This window comes from Cavia porcellus, unplaced genomic scaffold, assembly GCF_034190915.1.
Source record: "Cavia porcellus strain 051 isolate PalLab524CR breed Dunkin Hartley unplaced genomic scaffold, mCavPor4.1 scaffold_2, whole genome shotgun sequence".
Classification (NCBI taxonomy): Eukaryota; Metazoa; Chordata; class Mammalia; order Rodentia; family Caviidae; genus Cavia; species Cavia porcellus.
In genome coordinates, this window is record NW_026947485.1 from 63,036,140 (window position 1) to 63,048,623 (window position 12,484).

Consider the following 12,484-nt stretch of genomic DNA (forward strand, 5'->3'; position numbering starts at 1 on the left):
TGGTTTCCATATTTTAAAAGACAACTTAGTAAACCTCATAGTCTATACTGTACGGTGTTACAATATGAAATCTACTGTTTTAACACATTCTATTTTTTTTTTTTTTTTATCGGTACTAGGGATCAAACTTAAGACTGCCTGCTTGCAAGGCAGGCACTTATGCCACTGAGCTAAATCCCCAGCCCAACATTCTATTTCAAATAAAGAAAAAAAAAAAAAAAAAAAAAAAAAAAAGAATCAACATGCATTATGTACAGATACAAACCCCCTATAATGAAAGAAATCACTATGTATACCTCAAATACACTGATAAACTAAATTAAAAAATAAAACAACAAAAAAAGCTCAGACTAGACAAAATAGATTTTGAAGTCTACCATTTAAACTGATTTTGTAGATAAGTTTCATATTATATATCTCACACAAAAGATAATAACTACCTTTCCACAATGTCCAGTTATAACAAAGGTGAATTTTATTACAGTAAACTTCAATAATCTGAATTCCAGTACAGGGCATTTAATTATGGAGATAAGGAATAAATCCGAATTTCCCTAGCTTCATTTCATTTACATCTGGTCTAATATTTTTCTCTCCTCCTGCATCTTGGTTATGCTCAAAAGTTTAGCACAATGTGAAGAAGGTTTTGAAAGTCACACACATGAGGTTACATAACAGAAAGTGCATAATCACTGTACTGACCTCTAATGAAATTCTTCCAAACCAAGCAAAAAATGAACTGTAAACTGACCGAGCATATCCAGGAATGTTCCTTATTAGGATGAAAGCCAAAATCTAAGGAAAAAACATGAAATATATTATTAATATATTTATTAAAACGCATTTTTGTGTGAAGCTTTCCTTCAAGTGGTAACTTTCTTTCTATTCTTGAATTGACACTAATAGGATTTTTAAAATAAAGTATAGGCAAGCTTGTTGTCTTTGCTTAGAGTCTAACCAAACCAACGCAGGCAGAATGTTTTATGGATAAAGGAGAAAACAGAAATCTCCCCGAGTCTCTGAGTAGTAAAAGCTCCCATCACTTAGGAAGCAAAACGTCATAAAATCCTGTTACACAATTTTGCTCCTCCATAAAGTCTCTGTTTAGTCAGCAGTTACGCTGTCTCTCCACCTCCTTCGAAACTGTCTTCCACTGAGGGCCATGTCAGCATGGGAATGGCACAGCCCGCACACCTGCTCAGCGCGGCCTGGCAGACGATGCCTCAAGCTGCATTTTCTCTCCAGAAATGTTTACCTCCAGGAAAAATCCCCTATCCTTTTGAACAGGTGGATCAATCTTGCATTTTCTAAACTTCTAATTCATAACCTCAAATCTCACATCCACTACCTAGTGTTAGTTAGCAAAGAACTCTCCTTAGAACCCTCATGCCTTACAAAGAAGCAAGGCACTGTAAAGAAAAGTCACCATGTTTACAATTCTCTTTCAAAAACTATGTTTTTGAAATGGATTGGAAAACATATCTGTAATTCTGAGAAAAATCCACATTCAGTAATCACCTTGTTGAAAGACCTAGGAAGTCTCTGGGATACATTAAAGGTAAGTTTTCCACAAGATGTGTGGATAACTCTATCACTGGGAAAAGGGAACTGAAGTGAACTACTTAGGTATATTCAACTCAGTAACCCCATGGGCAACCATTTACAAGTGGGCAGGGTAAGGGTATCACTGACAGTATTTGCAGCTCCTTGGATGCTCTGAACTTTTACAATGTGGGACAATATGAGACAAACTTCTTCACTTCTTCTGAAAAGAAGGAGCAGTTGACAAAACTAGTGCTTGCTTCAGTTTATGCTCCCAGTCCATTCTTTTCCTCTGCAGTGGAGCTCTGGCTCTCCCACAGGAAGTAACTCTGAGAACATGAGTGGGTAAAGGCTGGGATGGGGAATGTGAAAGCTAAGCCTCAGGCACGCTTCTGAGAGTGGTGCGCATGTGCAGCCACCCTCTTCCTTTGCTGGCCTCTGATCCTCTGTATTTGTGCAACTTGAGTGCTAATGTTTCCCTTCCACCTGATGACTCCCAGAAATGGAGTATTTGAGAGGATGCACCAAAGCTGCTGTTGTCCACAGGCCTCATGAAAATCTAAATGAACATAGCATAAAGCTTAAAACTGCTATGAATTTAGAGTGTTTGGAGAATTTATTACTTGCCTGGGTGCTACTGAGTATGGCGCAAAGACTTTTAAAAGAAACAAACTAGTCCCTGCATTGAAGAGAAGTGACTCATCTCTCAGACTTTCACTTATAAACTGTGGCTTACAAGACCCCTCCTCTGATAATCAAGAGGAAGAGCTGCCATGTGTGTCCAAAGAAATTCCCACACTTGCTGCAATGTTGTGTGGCATCCTGCACCGAGGTGCTGTAACTCTGGCCACCAGTTATCACCTCACACTTCCCTGGCTCTACGGTCCATCAATGTGCCACACTAGTCCATTCTGGGGCTTTATTTTTTGTGTGTGTTTTTAGACAGGGTCTTGCTATATAGTTCACGCTGGTCTTAAACTCACCAACTAGCTCAGGCTGGCCTTGAATTCTGGTAAACTTTCTTCCTCAGCCTCCTGTGCTGGGATTATAAGCATGTACCACCACATCAAGCCAGGGTTGTGTTCTTGTTGCCTACTGTGTCTTTATCCTTCTATTTTTGGTTAATTTCTTTAGGGAAATCCTTTCTGATCCCTGGCTGCCTTCCTTTGAGTTTATCCTATTCTTGTAAATCATTACACACTTTTACACATACTTCTGTAGTCATTGTATAATTAGTAACTGTAAGAAGAAGGTAGAGTAGGAACTACACCTGATTTGGCATTTACTGAGTCCATGATATAATATCTAACTCAGAATAAGTATCAAAAATTTCTAAAGTGAATAAAAAGATTTAAATGACTGTTTATTTGTCTGTATATCTCTATTAGACTTATAAACTTCTTGAGGACAAGAGCTGTATCTTAACACTGAGCTTCTTCTTCCTGGTATAATTCATAGCACCTAGTAGATAATAACTATAATTAAATAAAGAAATAAATTTAAAGAAATAAATGATTAAAAAACCAAATATGTGAAAGAAATTAACATTTTCTAAGTCACAAATACTGAGATAGATCATTTGTGAACATCTAACATAATCTTTAGAGACAGATTTTTTAGTATCCTTATTACTACAGAGGCTTAGACAATGAAGTGACTTGCCTACATATTCTGGAGTTTGAACTTAAATTTATCTCTAAAGACTTTGTTCTTTTATTGCCAGGCTTGGTGTCACATGCCTGAAAACCTCAGCACTTAGAAGGCAGGCAGGAGGACTGGTGTGAGTTCAAGGCCAGCCTGTGCTACATAGCGGGACTCTGCCTCAAAAAACATCCACATCCCCCCAGAAAGATTATATTCTCATCCAAATTAAGAAGCAACTGGGGATATAGCTCAGTGGTACGAGCACCTGCCTGGCAAGCGTGAGGTCGTGAGTTCAATCCCCAGAACAAAAAACAAAACAAAACAAAAAAAAAATCTAACAATTTCTCTAAATCAAGATGGTTACCTGTACCACAGAAACGGAAGGGTGCAATTCATTGCATTCTGATTTGTTCTTACAACTGCTTGCCCAGATGGAATAGGTCTAAAACAAAAAAAGGATAGGTCAGTTCACAAAACCAGTTAAGCCTTCATGGAAGTAACTCTCACAATTTCTTAACACATTATGTTCCACAATGTAGCAGTACTTTCACGATGCTATATAAAAAGCATGAGTATAAACTGCAAGTTTGTTCCTCGTGGGTTTTGTAGGCTTAACTGCCCACACATAAGGGAACAGAAGTGGTGGGAAGGGGAACAGCATTTCTTCTTTTTGAAAACAGTGATCATAAGGCAGTGAGGACTCTTCTCTCTAACACTTTCCTTCCCCTGGATTTTTTTTTTCAAATTGGTAACTTTGAAAATTACATTTCCCTTGAACTCTCAGTTACTCTTCCTTTTTAACCTACGTATGCATTTCCTTTAAATCTGTGTCCAGTTATGGGCTGACAGTATGACCCAGCAGTGGAGCACTGCCTAGCACCAGCAAGGCTCTGGGTCCCCCAGTACCACAAAACAAGCAAACAAAGAAACGTAAAAAGGAGAAGAAAATGAAAGAACTCATGTCTAATTAGAAAGTAAAAAATTAAAAAGGAGAGATTTATGTATTAAAAGTGAGTGCTTACATTCCTAGATCCTAAAGTTAACTTCCATATCACTTAAGATTTTAGAAAACTAGAAAGTTATATTAAAAACTTACCAAGAAAGAAACTACTGAAACAAACAACAGAAAGTTTGAAATTTTGTTTGAAAAAAGAGGTTCACCCTTTCCTTCAGAAAGTACTTGGTGTTTCTGTAAAGTCAGATAAATGAAAGCAAACAGCATTCCATGGAAGACTACCTGAGAAAAAGAGAGAAAATTTCTTTTTAACAGTTACTTTCAAATACCAGCAAAAAATACGTTGTTAATGAGGGCTGAATTAATATAAGAAAGTGGGGGCTGGGGATTTAGCTCAGTGGCATAAGCACCTGCCTTGCAAGCAGGCAGTTGTGAGTTCGATCCCCAGTACCGATAAAAAAACGAAAAAGACCAAAAAAAATTATATATATATATATTTATATATATAAGAAAGTAAGTTAAAAGTGTAAGGTTCAGAGTTTATATGAAGAACTTAAACTTCAAGAGCATAGTTTCAAACAACGAAATAAAGCAAATGACTTAGAAACCACTGGCAACAGACAAGAAAACTCCTCCCGCCAAATACGAGATGGAGCCAACTCATTTGAAGCAGTCCCAGTGGCAAGTGAAGTGGCAAAGCTAGCGTAGTTTAGTTTAGTTTACTTTAGTTTAGCTGAGATACTGGAGATTGAACTGAGGGCCTTGAGTACGCTAAGCATATGCTTTCCCACTGAGCTACTCTCCCATCCCCAACAATTTAAAAATAAGAAACTCTCCCAAAGTCACGTGATACAAATTTAAATATGCCCCCAAAGTGAAAAAAAAATTGATTTTTTACTGATCCTTTCAGGAAAATAAAAACCATACCACCTTCAAGTCATACATTTAAAAAGGGATATATGCATACAAGAGTGAAAAAAATAGAGCAGAAGAGTATGAACTTTCTTTAATAAGGACATAAATACAGATGTCATGTAAATTACCACTGCAATGGACTGAATGTTTGTATTCTCCCAAAACTTATATCTTGAAACCTAATTCTCAGTGTGATAGTTTCAAAGGTGGAGCCTTTGGGAAGTGATACAGACATGAGAACAGAGCATTTATGATTGGGGTTAGTGGCCTTTCACATGAAAGAGGCCCCCAGATGGCTCCCTTGGGCCCTCTGTTATGTGAGGGCAGGGCAAGAAAACCGCCTGTGAACAGGAAGCAGGCCCTCGTCAGATGCCATCTCTATCAGCACCTCAGCTTGGGTTCCCAGCCTCTGGAATTGTGAGAAACACATGTTAAACATTTTTTTCTTGTTTATGAGCCACCTTATCTATGGAATTCTCCTAAGTATCCCAAACAATCTAAGATGAGCATATCGTGGTAGAGTTCTCTAATGAGACCAGCAAAGATTTCTTTTATTCATGCTTTTTGGAAACTAGTATGTCAAAGAAGAGTGCTAAGAAAACAGTTGTCGAATGAAAAAAAGAGATGAATCTGAGAAAAAGAGTGAAGCAGCTGATAGTTATTTAATGAGGATTATTTTCTAAATGCTGCACTAAACAGATCTTTTACATATTCTCAGACAACTGGGTCTTAATTATCTTTCAAGATGAAGTTCATAACATACTATTTCTTCTTTGTATTCATCTACCACCAAATCCACATTACAGTTTACTATCTCATTATAAACAGTAATCTGAAATTAAAGATTTGAGATTGTTAGGCTTAGAAGATTGGTGGTATGTCTTCTTTCTCTAATAAATATTTCATGATACCAACATCTAAGACACAGAGAGGGCCTCAATAAATGCTGTTTTGAATGGATGAAACATATATATCGCTATAAGTTAAGACTGTACAACATTTTTACAATATTTTCCTGCTGATTGTGTGTGTGTGTGTGTGTGTGTGTGTGTCTCTGTAGGGAGTGAGTAGACTGTTTTAATTTACTAAATCAACAAGTTTCTTTATTGTAAACCAAAATAAAAATAGACTTAAAAATCTCCAAGTCATCTTCTAACAGCGTAATTTAAAATGGCAAAATATTACAAAGTAAATACATACATAACGGTCTAACCTCCATCTGAACCACCATTCATATACATTCCCTTGCAGTTCAAAACACTTGGACAATGGCCAAAGAGAAAAGATCTTCTCAAACGCACCCTGTGAAAAGAAACCCAGAAAAATTCAAATGATAATGAGTTAATGTCTGCTTTGGAATTCTATTAAAAATCATAGTTTTCTAAAGTTAAGATTGTCATTCATAATTTGTAAAAACTATTAATTTCATTTAAACTGTGACTATATCTAAATTTTTTTAAAAAGTAAATTTATCTTATCAATGGCCAAAAAATGACTAAGTTTTTTAAACTGACATGCACTTCACATAAAAGCTACTGAGACTACAATACTTTTAAAACCTTAGTAACTGGAAAATTATTTATATAAAGTTTAAAATCTAGTATACAAGCCACCTAACAATTACTAATCAAAAAAACACAATTACTTCAGCAAATATGGTATCAATATCCTAAAGTGTAACTGTTAAATTATAGTTTTTCTTTTTCTGAATGTTCATAACAATCTCTAATTAAGTATTGCAGTTAACCAAGTTTTCTAAATTAATCACCTTAATCAGTCATACACAAGAGCCATTACCAGCCTTAGAAATAAAGTTTATAATTTTACTCTGATGAAGTTAGTGAATGGTACCCTTTTATTAATCTGACCGCCTGGAAAATCTAGGGATGAAGGAACAGAAGTCTTGAGTACATTCCTGCACATTAATGAAGTCTTTCAAGGAACAGAACAAAAACTTCAATTTCCAAATGAAAGAAAGATGACAAGCTCTATTAAGGAAACCCCCATTGATACACTTAGTACCACAGCATAAAAAAGTAACATCATGGGTTTTTTTTTAAAAGTATTAAAAACCAAAGGAAAATAATGAGAAGTTTCTACTTGACCACAGAAGTTAAAATGCACATAACACATTAAAAGAGATGTTATCAAAATCTATGCCTCAGAAAATGATTCTTACCAAGAGTTGCAATCTAAACTGCTTTAGATCACACACACACACACACACACACACACACACACACCAGTATGAATAGAGGAAATATATATGTAATAAATTTATGATCTTGTAGATACACATTATCTGCAGTATATCTGTGACACACATATATGATGTCAAGTTTTTACAGGGCCAGGGATATAGCTCAGTGGCACAGTGCCTGCCTGGCAAGCATGAAGTCATGATTTTGATTTCCAGTACAAAAAAAAAAAAGCCCAAAACAAAACAACGCAAAAGCTCTACAATTTAGAACTTCTTTTCTACTTAAGGATTTACCTTTTATGTCATCAATAAATAGGAATTTACTGAGCATTTGTTTTGGGGAAGAAAGTGGGATGTGCAGGACTCTACCTTCTTCATGGCTGCCCAGTGGGCAACATTTACTCAGAGTTGGGGAAACCTTCTTATTCCCTCTGCTAACTCACTGCTCGGCATCCCTTCTTCCCTCAGAAGTGCTCACAGAGCATTGGGAACCTTAGCAAGCAGCTCTCAACTATTAGTGGCCACTACCTCTTATACATATACTGGGTATTTGTTTTCTTATTGTTTTACTTATCTCCCATAAAAACCTGAATGTTATGCAGAAAGAAATGTTTTAAATACTTTTAGGTTTGCAAATAAGTACCCAAGCCAATAAAACAACCTTCCTAAAACAGCTTTAAAGAATTACATGTATACATAAAAATACTGCTAGGGCATTTACACCTGATATGGCCATGTAGCAGGACAGTATTGGAGACACAGGGAACCACAGACCACATTAACACTATGGGCCAGCAATGGCAAACTTTTAGAGCTTTCAATGATACCAAACAGCCTGCCTCAGCACACGTGCCATAGGTTCGCCACCACTGCTACAGTATTCAAATTAAGATATTTTGCCATAAATACTACAGTACTGAAAAATATATCTGCCTAATAGATTCGACCAGCAGGTAGCAGATTGTGACCCTGCTAGCACCTCAGAAGGTCTCAACCATCAGATTAGGGGAATAAGAGGTCAGAGGTAGGAAAATGACTCAAAATTTATTAAACATGGGACACATGTACAAACCTCTCTGCAGCTAAGTTGGTTTTACTATCTGCCAAATTTTTACTTTATGTAGTTATAGAAATATCAAGTAACAGTTTGATGCAATGAATAATGCACAAACTTAAGTTGCAAATTCTGTCAAGAGAATTCTGATCCCCACTTAAGAGTAGTATCTCATACGAGGCATTCAATAAACATCTGATTGATCAAAGTCAAGTAAAATGGATCTTGAACAACTGCCAGAGGAAGAGCTTTAAATTGCTCTTACAACAAAAACAGTGGCAACAAAAGTAGATAGGTCTCAAAGAACTCCACTGGGTAGTCAGTTACAGAGTGACATTTTCATTATAGTCATTCAAAAAATGAAATTTAAAAAAATCCCTGACTCTTCTCACATCCTGTAATAGATTTGAACTTTAAAATAGTATAAAATATAGGTTGAAAAGACTGTACAAACCTGAGAATATGCCAAAAAACATATACACAACAGCAAAAAGGCTAGCTTCAACAGTAAGCCAAAATGCCAGAAACAATTTCCTAAGAGAGAAAAAAGTTTACTATGAAATACAAATTTATATCAGAAAATACACATAAAAACTCTCTAACATTTTTTACATCTTGAAATATTTTTTACATCCTGAAGAGTTCTCAAAATAATTTAAGGTTTTCTATAGGGATAAAATAAAAAAATACACAAGTAGTATAAATTACAAGTGAAGCAAAAGGAATAAAAAGCAGAGAATTCTTGCTAGGAATGAGGCAACAGTGTATAACTGATACTCTATACGCTTGCCTGCCGCACAGCTACTACACATATGTTTAAAAATATCTCTCAGATTCACTTATACCAATTTGTTATTAAATGTTACAGCAAAATACAGAGAAACATGTTGAGTGCACTGCTAAAACTCATGTACAACCTAGGCAATCTGTTTAAAATTTCAAGAAGAGTTTAAATTTCCTAGTGGGTAAGATTTCACCATAGGACATGTCTCAACATATACATATTCTAAATTATGCATTCAAAGCTTATGCCTGTTGACTCATTAATACACTGGTTTTGTGATGAGCAATTCTACTGCAGAGGCTTCCACAGACACAGAACAAGGATAAGGCATGGATCTCTACTCTTTCCTGAAAAGTTACTTGATATTAAAATGGAAGTCAATGGAAAGATAGTTTTGATATATAATATTTGGCTGAAAGCTAGGTACATTCTTAAAACTAAAAACTATTTTCCAGGAAGGGAAGATTTCATCTAAATGATACGACCTTGAAGAAAAAAAGCATATATCTTTATGGACTGAGGTCTTACTTTGAACACTGTAACAGCTATGGGAACTTTAAAAATGATAACCCTTTGGCTACTTGCGTTCCTTACATAGAACAGGTTAATAATAAATAACTGCTTAAAGAGTAGTCCAGAGACAAATTCTATTAATGCTTTTAACTTGGAGCTGAAAGCTATTTTGCAAGTGAACATTTAAAAATCAAATACAACAGAACTGCAGCAGAACACAGGGGCCTGAAACTTTGGGTTTCTTTCTTTTTTCCAACTACACCCACCTCGGGCTCTATACAAGACAGTGTGAAAACTGTTTCAATTAGTTAACATGTGAAATTGTTTTGAAAAGTTTAAATTTTAAAAAGAAAAAACGCATGTAATATAAACTACTATTCTGCAATGTTATAAAGGTATTATATCCTCCATGAGAAACTTAACTACAACATTTAGAAATATAGCTTAAGAACAAAACTCAAAATGTCAAAACTACACATGAACTGTATATATCTCTAAACAAAAATCTTTAGCAGCAAAAACAAATTAGTACATTGAAGGAATATATTTATTAACATTAGTAAGATAATATATTTACCGTTTGCTTTCTTTTGGATTATCTGTGGCCATAAGGCTAAAGTAACATATATGACCATAAACCATACAGTGACCAATGGTACAAAGTAATAGAATTGATAAGGCCGATCCATTACTATACATAACACCACTACTAGGAAATTGAGACGAAATAAAACCTATTAAAAAGGAAAAGAAAATGACTTTCATTTCAGGTTATATGAAAAGCAAAGACAGCTTTTCTTTGACAGAGAACTAACATTTAAGACTCAAATAATGACTACAAGTATATTTTACTAATCCTAAAGTTATATTTATTCTAGAATCACTGTAAAGAATTGAATATAAAATATTTGTGCATCATAATATTAACTAAATCTCAGTCAAGTACCTGCCTGAGGTGTCCTCTAGCTATACCTACCTATACCTATACCTGTTAACTGTTAGGGGAAAAACTGCAAACCTCCTTCCTAAGGCTGCAGTTTACAAGCAGACATTAGGTTACCCCAAGAAAGGGTTTGATGTTCACTTATATCACTGAGATTAAACTGAGAGTTGTCATAGACAACAAAATAATGTTACTCATAATCATCTTTGTAACAGTTACTTCAGACATCAATTTGAAGCCATTCTAAGAACATAGAATTTGAGCAGATTTATATTAGGGCTGTACTATGATCTTGGGAAAATCATTTAATTTTTCTGACCTCAGTTTCCTTATTCATAATTAACGATAATGAAGAGGTAAATAAAGTTTAGAAACTGCTCAACAAAAGATAAAAAGTTAATAAATATTAATCATCAGAGAGAAAAAAAATAGCATCTTATACTAATCCCAGGTAATTGTTTACATCTACAAAACTTAAGACAATCACAAGTGTTGTTCCTTTTGTATCAGTGCTTTTACAATTCATCTAAATTATATTTTCCTCCCATCACTAATAAACTATATATCTCAGTTACTAAATATAGAAATACAATTCTGAAGTGTTATTTCATAAATTCAAATTACTCATGGTTTTATAATAGTCAAATTTAGGTTTGGCACAGAGGAAGCTGGATGGCAAGAAAAAAAAAGTAACAGAACACATTCCCACCTGGCAAACTCTATGAATTCCAAAGTCTCCCTTGATCCAAAAGTATGAGAAATGTCCATACCCTGTCTGAAACAGATATGCAGCAACCAGAACTCTAATGTGCATGTACACGGGCAAAAACTGTTGACAAAAAATAAACAAGTTAAATATATAATGGCACGCACTATACCTTTAAATATCGTAACAAATACACCAATTGTCACTTTCATTTTGCATTAGCTCAGTGAAAAGATGGACATCACAGAAGGCATTACAAAACTGTAGACTTAGGAATCACATAGATTTGGTTTCACATTTTAGTTCTGCCAGTTTTTAGCTATCTTACTTAGTTTCAGTTCTCTAACAGAAAACGAGACTAGAATCTTTTTCCTCAAAGGGTTCTTAAGAAACGAGTAAGTTGTGCGGCACTTTGCATATTACCTTGCACTCAGAATTCAATATATGATAGCAATAACTATTAGTCACTGTATGTTCTGATTACTGTGGATTTCAAATTTTCCCAATGAGAAGATAAAAAAGCCCCACTTATTGATAAAAGTCAAATAACTATAATATTTACTTAGCAAAGACTGTATTTGCAAAAACATATGCAAGCATAATTTAAAAATTATTTCTTTCCATTCTTCTACATGAAACAATCTTGTTTATACTCCTGTATCACTGCCTTCATCATGATCAAGCTGCTTAGACCACTTATTATGGTATCACATCTTCATTTCCCAGTTGAAATATAATACATTTTGAATTTACATATTAGAAGAACCACTGGAAATGCTACATCATTCTTAAGTATTAATGCCTGTAATTTTAGAACACTTTCTTTCCACCTGTCCACTTACTGATTGTTCAGATGGATATTCACCATCTCCATGGCTTTTTAACATGATCCTTTAAAGGCTCGTCAGTGTACTTACCCAGCATTAACACTGCTTATGGACACAATCCCTTTAGTTTAATGTGTCTTCCCCATGCAAGATTTTGCAGGATAAAACAATGAAAGCCAACACCTTAAACAGCCTCTACTGCACTCTCAAACTTGGGCTCACAGCCACCTGCTCCATCATTGAATTACATCCCCAGTCCTAGCCATCTATTCGTCTATCCATCTATCCACCTATCTGTTCATCGGTCCATCTGCCCGCCCATCCATCCATCCGTCTACCTATCCCATCCATCCATCCATCCATCCATCCATCATCCATCTACTTTCTCTCTCTCCCTCTCT

At 35.3% G+C, this 12,484-nt stretch overlaps 1 protein-coding gene across 1 annotated transcript in view; it reads right to left on the reverse strand.

Annotated features, from left to right (window-relative positions):
• The window catches only part of Casd1 (CAS1 domain containing 1), a 42,659-nt gene that overhangs the window by 1,675 nt on the left and 28,500 nt on the right, over positions 1-12,484 (reverse strand). Inside the window, exons 11-17 of the mRNA XM_063242638.1 lie at positions 11,260-11,379; positions 10,185-10,341; positions 8,765-8,844; positions 6,257-6,358; positions 4,283-4,423; positions 3,551-3,628; positions 703-795 (exon numbers count right to left, since the gene is read on the reverse strand). Of these exons, the coding sequence (XP_063098708.1) occupies positions 703-795; positions 3,551-3,628; positions 4,283-4,423; positions 6,257-6,358; positions 8,765-8,844; positions 10,185-10,341; positions 11,260-11,379 (771 nt within the window). The remainder of the gene's footprint in view (positions 1-702; positions 796-3,550; positions 3,629-4,282; positions 4,424-6,256; positions 6,359-8,764; positions 8,845-10,184; positions 10,342-11,259; positions 11,380-12,484) is intronic.